Consider the following 22,756-nt stretch of genomic DNA (forward strand, 5'->3'; position numbering starts at 1 on the left):
ATTTCTAACTTTTTAGTTTTGTGTATAATTATTCAATTTTTTTATAAGGACCTATTTGACCTATTTTCAATTATACATAAAATTCAATTGTGTATTAGTAGATTAATAATCAAGTTATTTCGCTATTTTTTTTAATTTAATATATTAGAAACTAGCTATAAAATTGAAAATTTAAAGACTGTTAACAAATTTAAAGATTGTCTTATACTTAGTTTATGGATGAGAGTGGTATTTCTATCACAAAATAAGATGTAAAATAGCCATACAACCTACTCATTTCGACTCATAACACTTCATAAACTCGTTTCAATCCACAACACTATCTCTAAGAACTTCATGATTAGATTCTAATATACCTAATATGAAAATCAATCTCACTTTCATACACATTCAATACCATATTAAAAAATAACAACCTTCATGAGATATTGGATTCTTCTAACATCATTTAGGTGCTATTATATTATTGATTTGTATGTGCATGCATGCATTCACTACTAGACTAATTTATGTTATTGAAATTTTTACTGGTTTTTTGTTATATATATATATATGTATATGTACTATATAATGAGTATAAAGTTGAGGGGGTTAAACCTCTCCGAAGCCCGTGCTATTATTGAGAATGTAAAGTTGAAAAGTTTATAAAAAAAAAAAATTGAATACAATAATTAACTATAAATTAAAGATAGCGCTAAAGTTGAATACATTAACCATAATGCTAGAAAAAAAAATGAAACGTTTCCCAACACATCTACAATATTTTTCAAGAGAAATTAAACTTTGTATTGTAACCTGCAAGAAAAATAGAGTAAGGCTATAGCTTCTACAAGCTCGAGTTGCATGAGACCAAATATATATAATCATCATACTTTCAAAAATTCATTCTCAAAGTTTACTTCTCCTCTAAGAAAAATTTATATTAATATGTATATTTAAAAGTTCGACCAAATATATTACACGAAAATTACATTTAAAATCTATAAGTTGAATTGTCAATTTAAAAAGGTTTGCTCGAATCATATGAATATTCGACTTGATTAACAATTGCGTTACACTTATAAAATATCATAAAATCAAATCTAACTAGACCCACAAATCCATGTCATAAGTGCCCGACATGTCGGTCCTAGGGGATGAATGGCTAGGCTAGAAAGGTACATTATTAGATGTATTTATAGAAGAATTAATGAAGAACCATCCATTAGAGATGGCAATGGTTAATGAAATGTCACTCTCATATAAGCTTTGTCAAGGAGACAACTTTGTCTACCTTGTTATCCATTGAACAACCAACATTCTCTCAACCACCATACATTAAGAGTTAAAGAACTTTTTAAAATCTCTCCCAACACCACTAGATTACAATGTTGTTTTTATCATTGTTGTTATTTAATTTTGTGGTATTGTAAGAATTAATATATCTATTAATTTTATTTGACATGATCATATCTTTAGCATATACATATTTAGTAGTAAATAAGTTTGTGTAGAGAGAGTGTAATAATTATATAACTTACGAAAATGTATCGGAAGTGATTTTGAAAGGATGGATGCTATTTTAGTTAAGTTCAAATTATCACTTCTCTACGGTTCTTTCATCATTCAAAAATCAAATTAAATAGTAAATTGCAATATAAAATTAAAACATAGAGCAAAAAAAATATTAAATTAGATTTTAATGATTAAAGGTTATGTTTAGAAATTATCTTTTTTTTTAAAAAAAAAATGGTTTTAATTACATTTAAAAATGAGCATAACAATGCTTTTAATTATATTGTAACTTATAGATCATTTCAAAATTTAAGATAATATAGTCGATAATAAATTATAAATTAGAATTAATAATTTCCTCTTTATATTTTTTAGTGTACTTTGATACTATATCCTGTTTGATAATATTCTTATCTTACTTTTAAAATTTGAACCATTTAGTTATCATTTACAATATTTACAAATTAAAACTTACTTATATCAAATTTGAACTTGTATTAATTATGAATTATCAATTCGAGATTAGGGATTTGATTCTATGTAAAAATGGGAAAGAAACTTTTCGAGTCTCATTTTTATGTTAATAATAAGAATCGATCATCAAATATATTTTAACATTTTATTCGATATATATATTAAATTTCAAAAAGGAAACTTTTTTTTTTTTACCATTTTGGTATATTTATAAATAAGTTGATAGTTTTGCTATATGTAAAAAATAAGCCGAAAATACAAACTAAATAGATGACGCTCCATATTTGTAAGTAATTTATATAAGTGAGATTCATTGTCTTCAATACTAATTAGTTGTATGTCTCACTAATTGATTGATCTAGCGGAAGAAATAAATTAAATTTTTGCATTATGATTATTCTATATTTTCATTTTCGTAAAATAAGTTTAGGTTTAGAGATTATTTAAATGACAATTAGATGATGTTACATGAGCACAGTTTACTTCAAAGCTATCAAAGTGAAATTATTGTTTACTTCAAAGCTATCAAAGTGAAATTATTGTGAATCAAATGTTGCACAATAAGTTTGATAGTACTTACAACTATTCTTGAAGAGGATAAGGAACATATTGAACATATACTTTTGCATAAGTTTGATACTCTAGAGAAACTTTAGGTCTAAAGGGAAAGTGTATCTCAAATAAATTGCAAAGATTGATGTTGCCTATGTTTTTATTTTGATATATAAAGCTACTTTAGTATTTTGAAAAGGAAGACAACTCTAAACCATATGACATTTAAAAGCTACTTGAACGAAAGACGCTACAAGAGATTTTGACACCAAACGACAAGGGCGAAAGATACGTTACGATAGATATTGAGCCAACAACATATAATGTCGTTTTCATTGGTTGAATATATTTGTTTAAATTTACATTATTTACAAATGGATTTTTTTTCTTCTTTGTTAATTGATCAAATTATATATATATATACTTTTTTTTTTATGTGGTTTAACATTCACTTGATCACATCAAAATATCGAAATCTTGTGACTCTTACGTTATCAAAAAGTCGATATTTCAATAAGGATTTAATTGGATGATGTTGTGACGGATGTCAATTTTCGATTTGTGACATGAAAATAATTATAAATATTAAAAAATGAAAAAAATAAAAGCTACAAGAGCAGTATATATTTGAACCCTAAAATCCCATCACAAACACATCACTCAAAAACTGAAGAATTGAGGGTCTCATTATTTGATAATTTCATCAGTACTAATGGCAGCAGCAAGGAAAGAGCAAAAACAGTCAAAGAGCTGTTCATGGGGCCAAGTTTCAAGGCACTTGAAACAACACAAAGGAAGGCTTTATATCATATGGAAATGTGCAATTATTCTTCTTTCTTGGAGTGATTAGCCAATATGATATATATATATATCCAAATCTCTCTCAACAAAAAGAGTTCTTCTAGTTCTTGTTGTCAAATCAGCTGGTGGAGAGTGGAAATTTAAGCTTAAATCTGTGAAGTAGTAGGAGTTTAGTAGTAAACTACTTATATTTTTTTTTTCATTTTCTTTGCTTTGCTTTCTTTCTTTCCTTTTCTTTTGTACATATATAGAATTATTTTCAATTAATTGTATGAGTTGAGTTTTCTTTCATTTTTTTTGTTGAATGCCCTTCAGTACTTAAATTAACATTTCGGTCTTTTGTTAGGCAAAAAAGTATAGAAAAATGTGAAGAAAAAAAAAGTGTAGGAGATAAGTTATCACAATGAAAAAGTTTGGTTAAGAAAAGCATTCTATTGATGAGAAAACTACATGTGTTGCCAAAAGATAACTACTTTAGTTGATGATCTTTATTAGTGTTGACATTTAATTTCTCAAGGAATAGCACATCCATAACTTGCCTAAGATATGTTGATTTGGTGACCAAATGTGATAGAATAAAGAAAGTATAACGACAAACCAATACGTGGTCATATTGTAATGCCTAGGTATGATGGCAAGCTTTTTGAAGGTGATCTTAATAGGACCTCGTGTTTAGACACCTACTCACCATTTAGGTTTAGTGATTTATAACTCTATTGGTTAAGTGATGACTTATGTTGTACCTTTGTATTCTTGTTCAATTAGGATGGAATTCACTATCAATATTCGTTTTTTTTACAACTTCTTCATGTTACAAACTCGCTATGACCAAAGTGACTATGTCTCACTTGATTTAATTTAATACACACAGTGAATTCTACTTCTATTTGATGACTTTTGGGACTTTAGTTTGACTTATTAACTTTCTTTTTTATTTGGTTGGACTACAATTCATTGATAATTAACTTATATGATGATTTTATGCTCGATTGAGAGTTAAATTGTCAATCTAAACATAGTTCAATGGATAAAGAAACCAAATTACTTTCCTAAAGGTAGAAGTTCAATGGTTTGATCACATTCACTACAACATTTGAACTCAAAACTTCAAACAAAAAATAGAAAGAAAAAGAAAAGAAAAGAAGAGAAAAAGATGGAGTGTTAGATTGGTTTTGGGCACGATATTGATATCATGCTTCAATTCTACCAATAATGCAATAGGTAGCAACTCACATTGTGTGAAATCAAATACTTTATAGGAATCATCTAAATTAATACTTAAGTTCTTTACAACCATTTATAAATAAGTTATAAAACTTATAATTAATAATTAAGTTTTATAAATTCACATTATAGCTAACCGTCGTTAAATGTTGACATGAGATATCATCCTCAAAATTTTAAATTTACTCTCGAGTAGTATTATTGTCATCCTCAAAATTTTAAATTTACTCTCGAGATATCAAAGTATTCCATCTCAGTCCCAACTCAATAAGGCAGCTGAAATTGAACAAAATGTCAGGACAGAACAATCCAAAGTGGCTATAGAACCATTACATTTATGATCACAAAAGAACATCTAATTTTCAATTCATTGTATAATTTATATTGTATACTGAACCAAAACCAATATGAGAAAATAAATCTGGACCCCTTCAGAAAAGTTCCCAATCCATCTATATGTACAAGAGATTGAAGTTTGATTTGGCCTTCCTAACTACACAAATCTACGTAAAACTGAAGCAGAAAGCATAGAGCCAACCTAACAAATTTTCAATTCTGGGCCCTCCTCAAAACTCCTTCAAGCTTTCTTTTGCATCCACGAAATATGCAACTTCGGAGAACTCAGCGTCTTTGTCAAATACATCCCACCCATCATCTGAAAATGATGATTTTAAATGGTTTCTTTCTGATCCTTCTTCAAGATTGTTCGACGCCAAGCTAGAGCTACTGACAGAGGATGCTTGGCTTCCTTCCGTTCTGAGATTTAATGATGTGCCCTTCTCAGCATCCGGATGGGCTGCTGTGTCCACTGGGATTGAGGAAAAACGAGGCCAATCGCTAGCTGCAGTGGTTTTTAGAGATGAACCTGATGAAGCTAGGATGAAGCTTGTTTGACTAGAGGAAAGAGATTTGCTTAGTGGTACTTCCAAGTCAAACTTCTCTTTCAGATGCCTCACGTCTTGACAAATAACAGAAATTTCTCCCCTGCAAGTACACAATGTAGTGTTCTCATTCTTTTCATACTGAGATAGAAGTTCCAACATCTTAAAGCAGTTAACGATAGTTTGACAGAGAATTTATTGCAAAGGAACAACTAACAGCACATATTCATATTCGTTATGCAAATGCTTATCATTAGCATGCAGGTTTTTGTTTTTCATGTGTACAACAATGTACCAGGACACAAAGTCTACAACACCATTTAGTTGTCCAAGATTATAGAAGATAGAAACTTACTGTAACACGTCAACTAAATGTCCACGTTCAATTAGGAACTCCTGCAACTGCATTGAAAAATATTATTAATGTCAGTAGTCAAATAATCAACTTCCCCTCTGAAGGATGCATTACACACAGGGCGGTGCAAAGAAGCTGTCTCGTGATTCATCTTAGGTATTCGTATTCTAAATATATACAACTATGGTTAGTTACCTTGGAATTCTCATTTGCTTCATGTTGTAGCATCCTTGATTCCTGGAGTACCTTCTCCATGAGGGCCTCCTGCTCAGCAAGAGCGTTTCGTGCATGTTTTTCCTTAGCCAACTTTTCTTCCTCTAATGCATTCAGCGTAGCTTCTAATGAAGCCATTCTAGATTTAAGAGTGGTTTGCATCTGGATGACAAGTTATACCAGTTATTCTTCAGCTAGTAATCTTTTGTAGAAAATGACTCTCGTGGCTATGAATAACCCGATAGAAATAGAGACAAAAAGACTAAGAGGTTATGGGTATGACTCTAAGGTGTTCATAAAGGGTAAAAAAGAGTTCGATTCTGGAAAAACCAAAAAATATGTTTAAAAGATGTGGCTTTAACATTTTCTTACAAACATTATCTAGTGGAACTTTAGAACTAAAAACTGAACAAGTTATTTTAAACTTGAAATATGAAAAATGAAAATTGAAAAACATAATAATTTTGAAAGACGCCTACAAAAATCAAATAGTTTTAACATGTTTTAATCAAAGAAAGATGCGTAAAAAGACTTCTACTACATGCAAACAATTCCAGTTGATTAAAATTTTAAAAAACCAAAATTAATTTGTTATCATGTATATATAAGCCCACACAGACCAAATATTTCCCAAGACATGGGTCCTTAATCTTATAAACAAACAATAGCCTATGGCCAAAAAGGTTTCAGATAAAATGGTAACCAATAACGTATCATTGAAGTAGAGAAACACCTCATCAAGAATTGATAGAGAACTGTCTCTTTCATCTGACAAGCTGAGGAGACGAGATTGGAGTTCTCTTGTTTCTGTTGCTAAAATCGCCTTCTCTCCATAAACTTCTCCAGCATGCTATAGAAGAAGAAATTTCACGGGTTAATTAAAAATACAAGCATAATCCATACAGTGCCTAAAGGATCTAAAAATAATAATGTTTTCACCATATCATTTGCTTCCTTAGTACGTGCTACTGTCTGTTTCATTTCCTCTACTTTGGCCAGAATTTCTGACTCTGTATTGACATTGTCTTCTTTGACTTTTTCAACATACTTCTCCATATCTTCCAATTCCTTCATCTTATTGGTAACTGATTGCATTGCTGAGAATAATGTTATCTGCAGAAAAATTAATTGCTTAGAACACAACAAACAAGCTCACATCACTAATCCTAGGCATCATATAAGCCCTTGGAGTGTGGTCTTCTACCAAGCCTAACCTTAATCAGAGCTTCTTACATTTCAATATCATTTCATACAAGAATCCAAATCTTACATGGATAATCAAATTAATAACAAAGTGATACTTCATATTTGCAAAGATACTCAGTAGCATGGATATTGTAATGATATGACAGAGTGCATGTAATTTCTAAAAATCTAGGACACAGACATGGCAATTCAAATTCATAACTTCTTTCTTGTTGGCATCTAACTTCTACAGTTCTCCCATGGTTAGTCAGTAAAGTTCACACAAGACAGACTTAAAGCAATTACAGAGTTACCGACAAACAATACCTTCACATCTCATTGCTATTTGGTGAATCGATAATATAATGTTGCCAAGATTAGTACAAACTTTGCAATATGAAACAGCTAACGATAATGGAATATGTGTTTGAGCACCCAATTTTCAAGTAGCAAATTCTCCCCGACAGATGGCTAAAAAGATCCAAATGAAAATGACACACCAAAGTATAGTGGTTTTATTTAAACCTAATAAATGAACAGAACCAAGAAAACAAAAACTAAAGGAATATAGTGAAGGCTCTATTGTGCAAATGATCCACAACATTGAGCATTACCATATTTAGAATTTTCAATATCAAGTTAGTAAGTACCTTGTTGCTTTTAGCATCCTCAATGATCTCGTCAAGATGATCAATACTACACGGTTGGCCTGATTCAGTGAGTATGGAAGGCCCCATCAACCTTTCTTCAATGGTAGTCATCTCACCGGTGGAACTCTCTTGCTTGGGCTTGGGATTTGAAGTGCTATTTGCATTTGATTTCTTGTAGACAGATTCTGAGTGATCATGGATTATACATTGAAAAGGAGAATGATTTTCAAAAGATGGATTGGCAGTCTGACCATCAGAATTCTCATCCACAGGGATGGGTCGATCATCATGGTGTAATTCCTGCACAAGAAAGGAGTTCAAATCACAAATGTTAAGAGAATGATTGACTCCATCAAACAATGTCTTATTCTGTTTGATATCCTCAGTAACCTGGTTCCAGATTTTGGTAAATTGAGGACTTTGTTTGTGATCATTATGTTCACTATCTTCATGAATCAAACCATTTGATTTTTCAGGTGCTACACGATTCAATTCTACTTCACTGCGGTCTTCTTCTACGTCGGCTGGTACAGAGAGGCTTGTAGTCTCAGTATTCTCATGTCGTTCACAATCATCATCAGCGACATAATTATTTACAGAGGTAGATTGATTGAATGTTCCATCTAGATGTGCCACACCACTCTCGTAGGAAGTACCATTACATGATTCATCACCAACTGTACCTGTTTCCGAAGAACCCAAACAAAATAATAAATAATATAAGACACGGACAGGGTGTTCGGCATGTCTTCTACAGCGCTTTTCTAAAAAATTGGTAGCGTTGGACTGAAATTTTTAAGAGTGCTAAGAAGTGTTTTAAACCATTAAAAAACACCTTTTAGAATTTTCAATAATCAATAGTGGTTTCAGAAATTCTAAAAACTATTTAGAAGAAGCATTTTACTAACTTTCATTCAAATGTGTTCATACAATAAGTGAACCCTTAAAAACAAAACACACACTAGAAGTCAGAAACAAAACAAGGTTATCAACCTCGCCAAGAAATTGAAAAATGCTACAAGAAGACAATTCAATTCAGATGGGGTACCTTCTTCTAATTTAGATGCAAACTCCACACGAGGATCCTGCAGGGGTAATTTAATTTCCGGACGACACCGAGGGATAACCTCTGTGAGAATATCATTAACAGCTAGATGAACATCCTTGGGATTTTCAAGGGCTACAGCCCTTAGTATCCGATGGTCAACCTGAGAATGAACATATTTTCACCAGGGGACTTAAAACAATTTCGCCTATAACATAGGCAACAACTAAAAACTAGCAAAGGCAAAAGGATCAAAATTATATCAACGCAATACCTCCGGAAAGAGTTCCTTCAGAGACTTGTAAACACTATCAAAATCCATTCCCCCAATAGATTAATCTGCAGGAAACAAACAAACAAACACAGCCTTGTCAACCAACAAAACCACCCAAAAAGTTTCCAACAACAAAACCCCAAACAAGAGTTAAATTTCACACATTTATTCAATTAAGGCGATAACTAACGCATTCTCCAAGCAATAGAGTACACAAAACAACGCCACAGAGCAAGAAAAGGTGTAAATTGAAGCTAATAATGCAACCCCAGATGAAGAAATTTCAAAAGACAGATAAGAAAAGAGGTATGAAAAAGGAATAACAAGACAAAATCTCATGTGGGTTTTAAAATTAATCAGCAATCAAACGAAAAATAGAAGAGAAAAGTGATGAAGACTAACCAGTGATAGAGAATCGGAAAAGTTGGAAAATGGGAATTGATGATCAATTGGGTTTAACGAAGCGGGGCTACTTAGCAGGCAAGGAATTGGGCATTATCGTCAATCTGCTTCATCACCATATCATTGATTTTCTTTTTTAGTACAAAAAATTTCGAGTTGATAAAAGAAATTTAGTTTAAAAAAAGTAATGATAATTTATTTGACCAATTAATAGAATTTAGGAGGAAAAGTCATCTTGATCCCTAGATTTTGGAGCAATAGTTGGGAGAATCACAACATATACTATCTTTATCTCAATACACATTAAAAGTTTTATTTTTACACTTCACTCTTAAAATTGTTTGAAAGTAATCATTTTTACCATTTGGATGTAAGTACAGTTGGAACAACTCATCTGGTTGATACATTATCCCTTCATCAAATAGGTCAAAAGTTCTAATTTTATTCCACATATTGTGGAAGTCACCAAAAAAAATGGAAAGATAAAAAAATATAGGCCTAGTTTTGGATTTTAATAGCAATATTGATAAGATAGAATATAGACTTGAAGAGAAAGTTTTGGTTAAAATTGGGAATGAAGCCACAAATGGTAAAAAAGAATCGAAAATGAACTCAAATTTTGTGAGATAATTTATTTGTAATTGAGAGAAGTCATCGAGATGGAGAGTGTATATTCGGCTTTGCTCCCACCTCATTACCAACTCTAACAACAATATAACATGAGAAAAATGAAAAATAATTACTAAATAATTGACATAATCTTCACTCTTAAAGGTGGAACGTTCAATCTCCGATAAATTTTGAGATCATAAGACTAAATCAAATTTACTCAATACCAAAACTTGAAGTTATTAGTACAATTTTTTAAAAGAAAAGTTCATATATCATTATTAAGAAAATGGTAAGGAAGCTACATTTTCAAATTTCAGTCTAACAATCTCTCAATAACCCTTTGTGTTGCGAAAGCTAGGGGTCGGCAACCCAATAACCACTGATCGCTCTCTCGTCGTGGGCAATGTTCTCCACTCCCAATTCACTCATCTCATATCTCCGCGGCATCAAATCTCATTGCCCCTGTTTCCTATCCCAGGAAATCATTGTTCAGTTCAGACCCATTTCGAGTTTGAAGGTTGTTTGGCGCAAAGATTACAGATTGGACGAAGCCATCGAGAATGACAAGCGGTACAAGCTATGCGCGCGCGTTGTAAAAGAAGTTCTCAACGAACCAGGGCAGGTAATTCCACTTCGATATCTTGAAAAACGACGAGAGAGATTGCGCCTCAATGTGTCAGTCAAGGCGTTTTTGGGTTTTAATCCAGGTTTGTTCGATACTTACTATGATAGAATCAAACCTAAATCTGAACCCGTTTTGTTCTTACGCGCGAGCGATCGACTTCGGGGGTTTCTTGAAGAAGAGAAGAGGATTATGATGGAAAATGAAGAGTTGATCGTTTCGAAATTGTGTAAGTTATTGATGATGTCGAAGGATAAAATGCTTAGTGTTGATAAATTAGTGCATGTTAAGAGGGATTTCGGGTTTCCGAATGATTTTTTGGTCAATTTAGTGCCGAAATACCCTGAATATTTTCAGATTGTTGGGTGTCCAGGAGAGGGAAAATCGTTTCTTCAATTGGTTTCTCGAAACCCTGATTTTGCTAAATCAGTGATTGAGAGAAGAGCTGAGGATGAATCCATCTCGACTGGCATTCGTATGCGGCCTAATTTCGACTACAAGCTTCCTCCTGGATTCATTTTGAGAAAGGAAATGAGAGAGTGGGTTAGAGATTGGTTAGAATTAGATTACATATCGCCATACGAGGATGTGTCCCATTTGGCACAATCTTCACCGGAGATGGAGAAGAGAACAGTAGGAGTTTTTCACGAGTTGCTATCACTTTCATTGTTCAAGAGGATTCCAGTGCCAATATTGGGGAAATTTGGTGGCGAGTACAGGTTTTCAAATGCATTTTCCAGTGTGTTCACAAGGCATTCTGGCATTTTCTATTTGTCTTTGAAAGGTGGGATTGAAACTGCGATGCTTCGAGAGGCATATGAAGGTGGCCAGTTGATTGATTGTGACCCATTGCTTGAAATAAAAAATAAGTTCGTGGAGTTGTTGGAACAAGGATGGAGGGAAAGAGCTGAGCAGCGAAGGCAACAGGCAAATGAACTCAGGAAGGACATGGAATTCATGTGTGCAAGGGCTGTTCACTTGAAGGGCTGAGTTTTGCAATGACAATGACTGCGCTGCCAGGTAAATAGATTTTGGGAAAATCTTTATTTTTAATCATATTTATCTCTAAAGTTTTAATTTGATGGAGTCGAATCATTAACTTGAATAAGTTGTGAAATTAATGTTTTTTTAGATCAAATGCTGTATTATACTGATAAAAGGAGGAACCTCGTAGTTCTGCTCAAGCTTAACAAATTCGGATCGATAACCTTGCCTTGTAAAATATAGCCAAAATGTTTATCCTAATTATGACAATGTCCGATTGGACAGATTAAGGTTGTAGATTCAACCTTTATGATCTTGACCATTTTCATAGCTATGTGGAAGTTCAACTCAACCAAAGTCCTGCATACCCCAACTCAACTAAAGTCAAGGAAACTTTGAATTGTTATTATTTTTGAATTAGAATAATTTGAGGTCAAACAGAAGAGCTCTACTAGTTTGGATGAAAGCATAGCAATAAAAATAGGATGTTCCTTGGAAATCTATGTTTTTCTTTTCCTAAAAAGAGAGGACCTGTTGTTTCTCTGACCAAAATGTCCCCCAAAATAAAGCTCTGGTGAAAATTACAAAGTTATGGCAGGAACCATCTAAGTATGCCTTTCAGAGCCGAGGAGAACTTTGGTGTTCGGAAAATTAGCATATAGGTATTTAGTGGCAAATCAACAGCTGATATAGTTGCTCTTCATTGTCTGCCAAACTAAACCCTTAATTATATTTTATATGGAGACACTTATAAAAATTGATGATTTTTTATTTTATTTTATAAGAATTGATTCCCCCCCCCCCCCCCCCCCCACCCAAAAAAAAAAGAGCAATTTAAGGCTGTAATTATTGTTCACCACAAAGAGGCCGTATGCAGTACTAGAGCCCAAAAAGAAAATCAAAAGAACTAAACTTATTCACAAACACCCCTCTATTCCTTTCATTCTAGAGCTGCCACAAAAGTGCGTTAGTAGCACAACTATTACAGCCTCCTCGATTTTTCCTTTTCCATTAAAGCTCCCACCATTCAATCCACCATTGAGATTTAAATCTATACAACTATTAGTTTGGGGTTTTTAAATTGACACAACCCCTAAAGATCAAGGTTTAAACTGATACAATTATTAGTTTAAGGTCTAAATTGATATAATCCCACAGTTTAAGGGTATAAATGGATTTTGCCTTTTTTTTTGTGGTTTCCTCTATTTTAACTAGTAGTTTCTTACGAACCCACGATGAGTTACCTTCTTAATTGTCATAGTAGTACTTAAGGTGTGGTTCATGTCATGGTCTTTGAATGGCACCTAACTTCTAATAATTATTCTCTTGGGTCGAAATTGTTCTAACTTGATATGTAGTTCAACTATCATGGGTTGACTTAGTGGTCATTAAAGGTCATAAGTTTAATAAAGGATTTTAGTGCACCACCCTAAGTTTAGATGGGGGATATGAATGAATCGAAATCACTTTTGAATGAAAGGGATCCAGAGGATATGAAAGTAGGATTAAGAAGATTTGGAAGAATTCAAATAAAAAAAATAAAGGCTTCGAAGAATTGATAGTTCCTACCTATAGAAACAAGGTGTCAAGCCCTCCTTTTTTTGTGACTCAACATAGGAATTCCAAAGTTAAACAAACATGCTTAGCTTGGAGCAATCCTATGTTGGGTGACCTTAAAATTTACCTAGAATACATGTGAATGAGAACAAAACATCTTAAAAAGACATCGGTTGGTTTTTGGGGTCTAGTAGTGTTCACTGCTAGAAGTAGTTCGAGACAAGCAAGGATGGTGTTACCACGTCGCTAGGGGTTCAAAGGAATATCAGGGCTGTCAAGTGTCGAATCCAGACTTCGAATCTTGGGCTTAGGACTTTACATAGAGGGAATGAGTTTAATCCATGGTAACCACCTATCTAGGATTTAGTATCCTATGAGATTCCCTTGGCATTCATGGTGGCCAGAACCAGTTCACACAATTACTAGGTAAAAATCTAAGAACCAGATGAATAACAAGTACAAAGGAAACAATAACCTTCAGCTATTTGAGAGAGCATAATTCTCTCCTTTGGTATTGCTACTCACTCCAAAAACAATCTCACCTTCCTTCTTCAGCAAAACCCTTCTTAGACCTCTCAATTCTCATCCTCACCAATACTATGCTCCTCAACTTGATGCTCCACTAACGATTCCCTGTGAATGTATTTTCTTACCCCTTCTTGGATATTGGTGCCTAATTGTTGCCCGTTGGTCTCACGTGTTCTAGAAGTGGAATGTTCAACAAATTAGCCTTCAAGCATTTTGGCAGCAGATGACCTAGCATACCCAGGTTGAAAATTGAAATTCGGTATCCTTATTTCACTTGTCAAACCCCTGTTAGTCACCTTGTACCCAACATTAGACATGTATTATCATTCAAACTACCTTTAGAAATGGCTTCTCTGTTTTACGCAAAATTGCTTCAATGGTTCCGAAATTCATGAAGCTGAAATGCCTATGGAAATCAGGTTTAATCTTGCAGCACCCTTAACCATCCATCATGGAAGGTGGTGTAGACCATTGTATCTATATTTGGGCCTATATGCATAGTTTTGTGAATGATAGATTCAGAATGGTTTCATTATGCCTATTATTTATGATATAATTGACAATATGTGAAGTACTCGATCAATCAGGTAGGGTTTTGTCTACTAAATAATATTGTATTCATCTTTGGAATGACCTTTTCGCACCCTTTGTATGTTGTATGTCCTTCTTAATGAGGTGAACACTTCAGGTGAACTTTGCATCATTGTATTCAGAATAATCTAGTGTTGTTCCTGTTACAAGTGTTGCATGGGGGAAAAGAGTTGAAGTTTTCACTGGATGGAAAAAAATTCATCTTGAGTTCTAAGAAGAAAATTTCTTAAATTAGATCTCCAACCACGTAAGATGGACCTATTTTGAAGCATTAAAATAAGTTTCTCTGAGAGTTCATTTTTCTTATTTCATATATTGCAGGAACAAACTCAACAAGAATGTGATGAAGTTTATTCACTCATGAGGTCTAATTCAACTCTTGTGTGCCACCTAACAAACTGGTCTCAAAATGAATGAGGCCATAACAAAATACCAACCAAACAGAACCTAAAACCTCATTCTTCCATAACTTACTTCTCCCCCATAGAAAAACAAAGATAATAAAAGCTGCAAACAAATACTGACCCAAAGATCTTATGAATTATGGTATCTATAAATACCATAGCTTTCATTCAGCAACAGCCAGAAAGCCTTCCTGGATTCCTTTATTCTTGCTTTGACAAGGAATAGCTAGATAGCCTGTTCGAATGGGGAGATTCAAGATCCTTATACTTTCAGTAGTATTGTTCTTGACTCTGATTACTGATTCAGAGAGTCAATGGCAGCCACCGGGCGTTGCTCCTCGACCACTCTGCGCCTCCCAGATTACGCTTGCAAACTATGCTTGTGCAACGTTGCCTTACGCCAAACTCCCGCCACCTCCGCCCCCATCATCATCACTCTCTAATAACCAAGATAGCCAAGGCTCTCCTGTCCATGGACACCATCACGGACACCATCACAGACACCACCATAAGATCCCTCTAACGCCAATAGAGGAGAATTGTTGCAAGTGGGTGCAGCAGGTGGATAGTGAATGTGTATGCGAGCTGTTGTCCCGATTGCCTGCTTTCTTAAAGAGGCCTATACATAACTTTTCCGTTACCATCGGTGGCTCATGTAATGCTACATACTGGTGCGGAGGAATGAAAATCTAAAGCAGCATTCCTCTTGTCATTCTTGAGTTCAAAGTGTGATTCAGGCACATCTATCTTTCTTAGTGTTGGATTTTCCTGTCTGTGCTGAATGGATGTTATATGATTATTAACTACTTGGGTTAAGAACTCTTCATCTTTCCTATTCTCTTATGTTTTTTTCTTTTATGGATTATGGTATTAAAGTACTTCGAAATATGAATTAAAACAGTTTCATAATGGTCTTTAGAAGTTCTTGGACAATCATACAAAATATTGAACTCATGTTGGGGAGATCTTACAAAATCAAAGGAAGAAAATTCAATGATGTTTGTACTTTCAAATTTCTTATATGAGCATTTGACCTTTTATTAGGTTTGTGTATTATTCTCACCATGATCATTCTCACAAAACAACTGGAGAGACGAAATGATTTTTATCAATGCTTATTTAGAATATTGTCTTTATATCTGCTTGTGTTGACTTTAGGTCATAATGCTCCACTAGTGCCATGGTGATCTTATAAGGACTTTATGCAGATACATATGCTTTGTATCATTCTTTTGACTTTACTCTTTGAATACTTTGGCGATCCTTGTTGTCATTTCACCTTATTTATTTATCAACTTTAGGACTTTGCATTGGATGGTGGAAGTGTGATAGGATCCTCCATAAAATTAATATTATCCTTCAATTCTTACTGAAAAATATTTATAATCACAATTGTAATCATTTTCCATCTATATTCCTTTCGGTATTTAATATCTTTGGATAGGTAAAATATATTGAAGTATTCGTAAATGAAAGGATTCAACATCGCTATTAAATATTAATGAATATCTCCAACAACTTTTATAAATACTTGTAAAACAATCTTTTTGGTCTCTTTGAAGTAAAAGCAACTTATTTATTAATCTAAATAAATTTTTTAAATCTGGTGACTTATATAAATATTTGTCAATATTGATATTTTATTTGTTTATATATTTGTAAAATTGAAAATTTGATATTGATACAACATTTTAATCATTGGATCTAACCATGATTTTTGTAAGGAGTTGATTTTTTTTTTTCTTGAAAAAGAAATCTTATTTTTCAATGGTTGCTTCATCTGTGATGATAAGACATGTCACTTGTCATATCGATGCTCTTCTTCTAACAACAATTTTCCTTTCATCTCCCTCAAACCTAACATTCAACTTTAATTTTCATCCAAAACATTAGAAAATGTATCGAAGTGATAAGTGCAATCTACCATACACAAAGAGAATTTTTTAATTCGGCTTTTAAGGCTTTACCTCCATTTGACAATCCAAAGTTTTCCTTTTAACTTTTCACCATGTATAACTCAATGCCATAATTTCTTTCACTCTTTTAATTTTGCTTTTAATATATATTTTGTTCATATATATGTCTGTATTAAATTCATAACCAAATAATAAAATAAAGAAAATAAAAAGCACAATCGAAATAATTGATTGAGCATATAACCAAATCAAATCTATAATGTATATCCCAAAAGAATTTTCCAATGATTGTTGGATGTTGACAAGCTCCCATTTAAAAAATATAGATACATACAATTATATTATCATTATTTTGTGCATGATATGAGTGGAATTGGTATAATGATATTTGTCAAATAAGCCTCTCTTATGATTTGAAACCATTCAATCTATAACATCTACAACTTTTCTGATTCATTCCATCTTCTTAAAGTCGATTTGATGATATACGTTGATGTTCAATTTTGACTCGGTATAATGATATTTGTTAAATGATTTTGATGTCCAAGTCAGTAAGAGATCAACTATAAAGTAGAAAAGAAATCATAATTTTTTAGTTACCTTTTTTTGTGTGCTCTTACCACGAGTTTCTCTGCCCAACCACTTTTCTCTCTCCCAATTCTTTTAGGAGTGGAAGTACACTATTCCTTCTTTACTAAGAAATTGTGTAGGATGACTTCTTTCGAGTCGATGTCAACTTAGATTGAGGCCAACCAACCCTTCTATGGAATTTCTCTCGGCTCGACCTTGACTCGAGTTACGAGGTTTTTTCTTAGGCTCGATTTCGACTTGGGGTGAGGGTGAGTACAGTGGTATGAGCTCTCCTAATGTCACTTTTCCTTCTCGAACCTTGTTTTGTCGTTGGTGTTCCTTTCTTTTGATCATAAACTTATTATCTTGTACAAAAATCACTATAAGAAAAATGGTTTACGATGACTATTATTTTCTGTCGTAAATAAAATTTGTGACAATTATTTACAGTCATAGTGTTGTCTGCTGTGGAAAGTTTTTTTATGACAGTTTAAAAAAAGTCACAATAAGTGTTTTCATGACAGAAAATAAATGTCATTATTTAATATTTTATGACGACAAATAACTGTTATCATTTGCATATTGACGACAATTACGAAAATGTCAAAAATTCGTATATTATGATGCTTTTTTTCCTGTCAATCATAACAGTTTTTATAAAAGCAAATGTCGTTGTTTCGATATTAACGACAATTACAAAATGTCACGAATTTCTCAGTTACAAAATATCATAAATTCATCTTGTTCTTTAGTCCAAATTAATCCATAACGATCAATATGTTGGAAATGTTCAATGTCAATTGATAGACTACAAAATTTTGTCATATTTATAAATATTTTTACCAATTTTATCAATATTTAAGACATTAATTTTCCTTTTAATTGCTTATTTAGAATTAGTTGTATTATAATTTTGTTGGGTACTTCTTTTGGTAGATTCTTTGGTGTAAAATAAATTTGCTTAGGTAATTTCAATCGGTTCATTTTAGAGAGAGTTACAAATATAGGAACCAACCCCTAGATATTTTTTTTATACAATGCAAAACAAAATTAGATTTAAATACAAATATTTTTTTTTTCTATTAATGATAAATACTCTTAAAGCTATTGATGATAAATTAAACCATGTTATTAATAGAAGTCTATTTTGATGAAGTTTTTTTAGTAAAAACAAAAAATCTATTAATGATATAGTCTATCACCAATAGATCGATTTTATTTTGCTGGTAATTCTCCTTAAACTTTACTGTATACACAAGATTGATTATTTTTTAAATGTGATTTTAATTCATTGATTCTACTCAATATAGGGTTGTGAATTGTTTTTTCAACCTATAATACAATACGGACATAAACAAAATTAAGACATTTTTAAAAATAACAAAATAAATTAAATATTTACAAGCTATAACAAAACTTTAGATTCTATCAACGATAGAAATTGATAGACTTTTGTCACTATTTATCAGTGTCACTAATAGAAGTATATTAGTGTCTATCAATTTCTATTATTGATAAAAACTAAAAGAAATTGTTATATATTGTAAATATTTTGTCAAATTTTCTATTTTTGATAATTCTTCGACAAAATTTATTGTTAATAGTTTTTCTGTGAATTATTTTAAATATATAATTACTTTACATAATTCTTTTCACGTATTGTTGTTATTACTATTATTATTTAAACCATTTTGAAAAAATAAAAAAATTAAATAATGTCTAATTTTAATCCAATGCAACAGTAAAACGCAAATAAAATAAAATATATAGGACTAACATCTATATACATCAAACAAAATTTCATTTACACTTCTACGTAGGTTTTAGAGTTGTATCAAATTTAGACCCTAAATTAAACGTCGTCAATTAAACTAAATTAAAAAAAAATCATGTTTAACCATATTTCATAATTAAGTTTTAAAAAATCCCTCTTAATTAGAGTACATTTAATCGTTTAGTTTAATGCGTAAACGTTTTGAAGTGTGAAATTAAAAAATAGGGGACTATAGTTGATGTGGCAGAAATGTTAGAAGTAAATGTTATTTGATAGTATAAGATGGGAAAGTTAATGTTAGATATTATAATTTAAAGATTTTTGAAGAGATAAAAATAAAGTTAGGGAATAATAGGTTGAGAAGAGAGTGTAAAATATGATGGGACAGTTTGAAAGATATGTTGATTGATTGATTGAAAGAAATGAATGCATTAGAAATAAATCTCTATCTATAGTGCAAAGCATGAATGATAGAGTGATGAAGTAAATGCTTTAACCCACTTCTTCATTTTATTTCTACCATAATTACATTTAGACTCTTTTCATAATAAATATTATAATTATTGTAAATGAAACTCAACTCTTAAGTTTTATTATTATTGAAAAATAATCTCAATTCACTTATTTTCTCACAATAATGACAAAAGAGGAAATTATTTATTTATTTTCAATGATTTTTTTGTTTATTTATTTATTTTTAAATAATGCTTCAATCTTTTCCCACATAAAAGCAATTGATTAAGAGCACCAAATAATCCCATCTTTTCTTTTCTTTTTTTAACAAATACAAATCAAATAACGCCACGTTCCTCACTCTACACCCACATATTTATTTTTAAAAAAATTCTTCATTTATTAATTAATTATTAAAATAAAATATTTTTTTTGGTGTTCGGTGAGTAATAATTGTATTAATTTAAAATTTAAAATTATATATTTTTCGTATATTAAAATGACAGTGTGAAACTTGTAATTTGAAAAAAATTAAATTTTAGATTAACTTTTTTAAAAAATTGTGTAAAGATATAAAATGATTCATTTAGTAATCAATTTCATTTAAACTTGTGTAGATTTAGTAAATGCATAGATTACTTTTACAAAATATTTTGTAGGAGTATTCTTATTTGATTCGTTAAGGGAAGTTTAACGTTTTAATTAATACAATTATGAGTTTTGTAGAAAACGAGAATGTAACTTGATACATTTAATAAAGTTCAAGATGGTTAAATTGGTACAACTTTGAAAACTTAGAAATGTAGAATGACATTTTTTTTTCATTTTATTATTAGAGAAATTTCTTCTCTATTTATAAATAAGTAAGGATTAGGAACAAGATTTTGAAATAATTAAAATCATGTTTTTCATTTTGAATTCGTGTCTAAATATGTTTTTAACCCTTTAAAATCAATTTTGGTCACATAAAAAATTGCATTGAATATTAATTTGATTTTTGAAGGTTACAAAAGTTATTTAACTTTTTTTTTTTTAAATCACTCCTAATTAAACATGTAATAAGAATTAAGAAGGTTGGGGTCCAAGAATGCTTCTATATATTTACATAGCCATCATTTCAACTAAGTGAGCAATTAATATAGGTTTGTAGGACTCAAATTTTAGACTTTAAATCACATAAACCAAAGTTCATATTACTTGTCTTTTAGTGTTATTAACATTTCTAGTGATGTGACCAAAGCAAATTAATTTCTTTTTAAATAAGAAATATTCACTTTACCCCAATTCAATTTAAAAACCCAATATTACTTTTTAAATAACTATTTAAAAATTTGATCCGCAAGTTGATCATATTTTTATTACAATCGAAAATATAAAAGTATTCAATTATAGTTACAAATACTCGTATGAGAATTAACCTATACATGGCTTAACTTTCAACACCAATTTTTATAACTATTAACTCTTATATATTTATAGATATTAACGAAACGCAAATAAGTAAGGGTTGAGATCCTCATTTTTAATCCCAAAATTAAAATAAGAAACTTTCTTGTTATACTCTATATATCCAAAATGAAGATTCTAGACTCCATTCGAATTCAAACCATTAGAAAAGAAGGAATTGTTCCTAATTTGTTACAGTATAAATAAAATGAAATTAAACTTTTTTTAAAAAACATTGAGTAGGCCATTTTTTAAAAAAATAATTGAGAATAACCAAAGATGAAATTTATTAATAGAATATAGTAAAATTTCAAACTTTTATCTTATAAATTTATATAAACATGTATTTTATAAATAATTTGGTTCAATAAACTGTATTGTAAACTATCCATGGATTTTTTTTAAAAATAATGTAAAATTTGAAACATATTTCAAAAATAGGGTAGTTGCAAAACTATTTTCAAAAATAGGTGTTTTGAGGTGAAGTCGTGGACGGGGTACACGACTTCTATGCAGTGGCCCCCACATACTCTATTTTTTCCTTATTTTTATATTTATACTACACTGGGCCCCACATTTTTTAATTTTCTCATTATTTATATACGTGGGTCCCACACACTTCACTTTTTCTCATTATTTATATATACATACTCACATATAATATAATATATATATTATACATTTAAATTCTAAAAATATCTTTCTTTATTAAATTAATTTATTTTTTTTATTTTTTTCTTTATATATATTTAAATATCACAATCTTCACTCTTCAATTTTTCTTATTAAATTTATTTTTCTAATTTAATTTAATTCTTTCTTAATCAAAATTATACATATATTTTTTTTTCCAATTTTCAATTTTTTTAAAAAAATCTCATATATTAACAAAACATGTTATTAAAAATATATTAAATAAATTAAAAGAGTAATAATAATAATTGAGATAAGTTAAAATTACTAAAAAAATAATAATAATAATAACACTTGAAGCCACACACATTGATAATTGAATAAAAAGAAATTCATGTTTATGGTAAAAGGAAAAAAACAAGAATTGGTTCGATTACAAATTAAATTTAAAAACTTAATGGATAATTTTGAATTGCAAATTTATTGTTATTATTATTTTTAGAGTACGTTTCAACTTCTTTCAATTACTATTATTATTTTTATTTGTTTAATGTATTTTCTAATAACATATTTGGTTAATATATGTGTTTTTTTAAACAGAAAATTAGAAAAAGATATATATAATTTTGGTTAAGAAATAATTAAATTAAATTAGAAAAGATGAATTAATAAGAAAATTTGAAGATTGAGATATTAAATAAATAAATAAATATATATATATATAAATTATTATTATTATTATTACTCTTTTAATTTGTTTAATATATTTTTAATAACATGTTTTGTTAATATATGAGATTTTTTTAAAAAAAATTGAAAATTGGAAAAAAAATATATGTATAATTTTGATTAAGAAAGAATTAAATTAAATTAGAAAAATGAATTTAATAAGAAAAATTGAAGATTGAAGATTGTGATATTTAAATATATATAAAGAAAAAATAAAAAAATAAATTAATTTAATAAAGAAAGATATTTTTAGAATTTGAATGTATAATATATATATTATATTATATGTGAGTATGTATATATAAATAATGAGAAAAAATGAAGTGTGTGGGACCCACGTATATAAATAATGAGAAAATTAAAAAATGTGGGGCCCAGTGTAGTATA

General features: G+C 30.5%; 3 protein-coding genes across 5 annotated transcripts; 2 read left to right on the forward strand and 1 right to left on the reverse strand.

The window, feature by feature from the left end:
- Positions 1-4,839: 4,839 nt before the first annotated feature.
- Positions 4,840-9,693, reverse strand: LOC101217720. Of its 2 annotated transcripts, none has more exons than XM_004136016.3 (10): positions 9,551-9,693; positions 9,149-9,213; positions 8,878-9,037; positions 8,220-8,512; positions 7,830-8,129; positions 6,934-7,107; positions 6,728-6,844; positions 5,977-6,156; positions 5,782-5,828; positions 4,840-5,529 (listed from the first exon to the last, which is right to left on the reverse strand). In XM_004136016.3, the coding sequence occupies exons 2-10, from the start codon at positions 9,194-9,196 to the stop codon at positions 5,112-5,114; spliced, it is 1,737 nt and encodes a 578-aa protein (XP_004136064.1). In that variant the 5' UTR covers positions 9,197-9,213; positions 9,551-9,693; the 3' UTR covers positions 4,840-5,111. The 2 variants fall into 2 exon arrangements, with proteins under 2 accessions (XP_004136064.1, XP_011659333.1); XM_011661031.2 differs by lacking the exon at positions 9,551-9,693 and adding an exon at positions 9,312-9,466.
- A 748-nt stretch (positions 9,694-10,441) lies between these two features.
- LOC101217486 (protein WHAT'S THIS FACTOR 1 homolog, chloroplastic) lies at positions 10,442-14,914 on the forward strand. Of its 2 annotated transcripts, none has more exons than XM_031889103.1 (2): positions 10,442-11,804; positions 14,542-14,759. In XM_031889103.1, the coding sequence occupies exon 1, from the start codon at positions 10,566-10,568 to the stop codon at positions 11,772-11,774; it is 1,209 nt and encodes a 402-aa protein (XP_031744963.1). In that variant the 5' UTR covers positions 10,442-10,565; the 3' UTR covers positions 11,775-11,804; positions 14,542-14,759. The 2 variants fall into 2 exon arrangements, with proteins under 2 accessions (XP_031744963.1, XP_004136063.1); XM_004136015.3 differs by lacking the exon at positions 14,542-14,759 and adding an exon at positions 14,766-14,914 and having other exon boundaries at positions 10,445-11,804.
- A 146-nt stretch (positions 14,915-15,060) lies between these two features.
- LOC116405195 lies at positions 15,061-15,845 on the forward strand. Its single transcript, XM_031889104.1, has one exon. The coding sequence runs from the start codon at positions 15,092-15,094 to the stop codon at positions 15,539-15,541; it is 450 nt and encodes a 149-aa protein (XP_031744964.1). The 5' UTR covers positions 15,061-15,091; the 3' UTR covers positions 15,542-15,845.
- The last annotated feature ends 6,911 nt before the right edge of the window (positions 15,846-22,756 follow it).

This window comes from Cucumis sativus, chromosome 7 (genome assembly GCF_000004075.3).
Source record: "Cucumis sativus cultivar 9930 chromosome 7, Cucumber_9930_V3, whole genome shotgun sequence".
Classification (NCBI taxonomy): Eukaryota; Viridiplantae; Streptophyta; class Magnoliopsida; order Cucurbitales; family Cucurbitaceae; genus Cucumis; species Cucumis sativus.

Excerpts from the sequence above, each read along its gene's own strand:
- LOC101217720 (XM_004136016.3), bottom strand. The coding sequence starts at position 9,196 with ATGGATTTTGATAGTGTTTACAAGTCTCTGAAGGAACTCTTTCCGGAG. Across the intron at positions 8,513-8,877 it reads TGCATCTAAATTAGAAGAAG|GTACAGTTGGTGATGAATCA; the intron begins GTACCCCATCTG and ends CTTCGGAAACAG. Across the intron at positions 8,130-8,219 it reads TTACCAAAATCTGGAACCAG|GAATTACACCATGATGATCG; the intron begins GTTACTGAGGAT and ends TTTCTTGTGCAG.
- LOC101217486 (XM_031889103.1), top strand. The coding sequence starts at position 10,566 with ATGTTCTCCACTCCCAATTCACTCATCTCATATCTCCGCGGCATCAAA.
- LOC116405195 (XM_031889104.1), top strand. The coding sequence starts at position 15,092 with ATGGGGAGATTCAAGATCCTTATACTTTCAGTAGTATTGTTCTTGACT.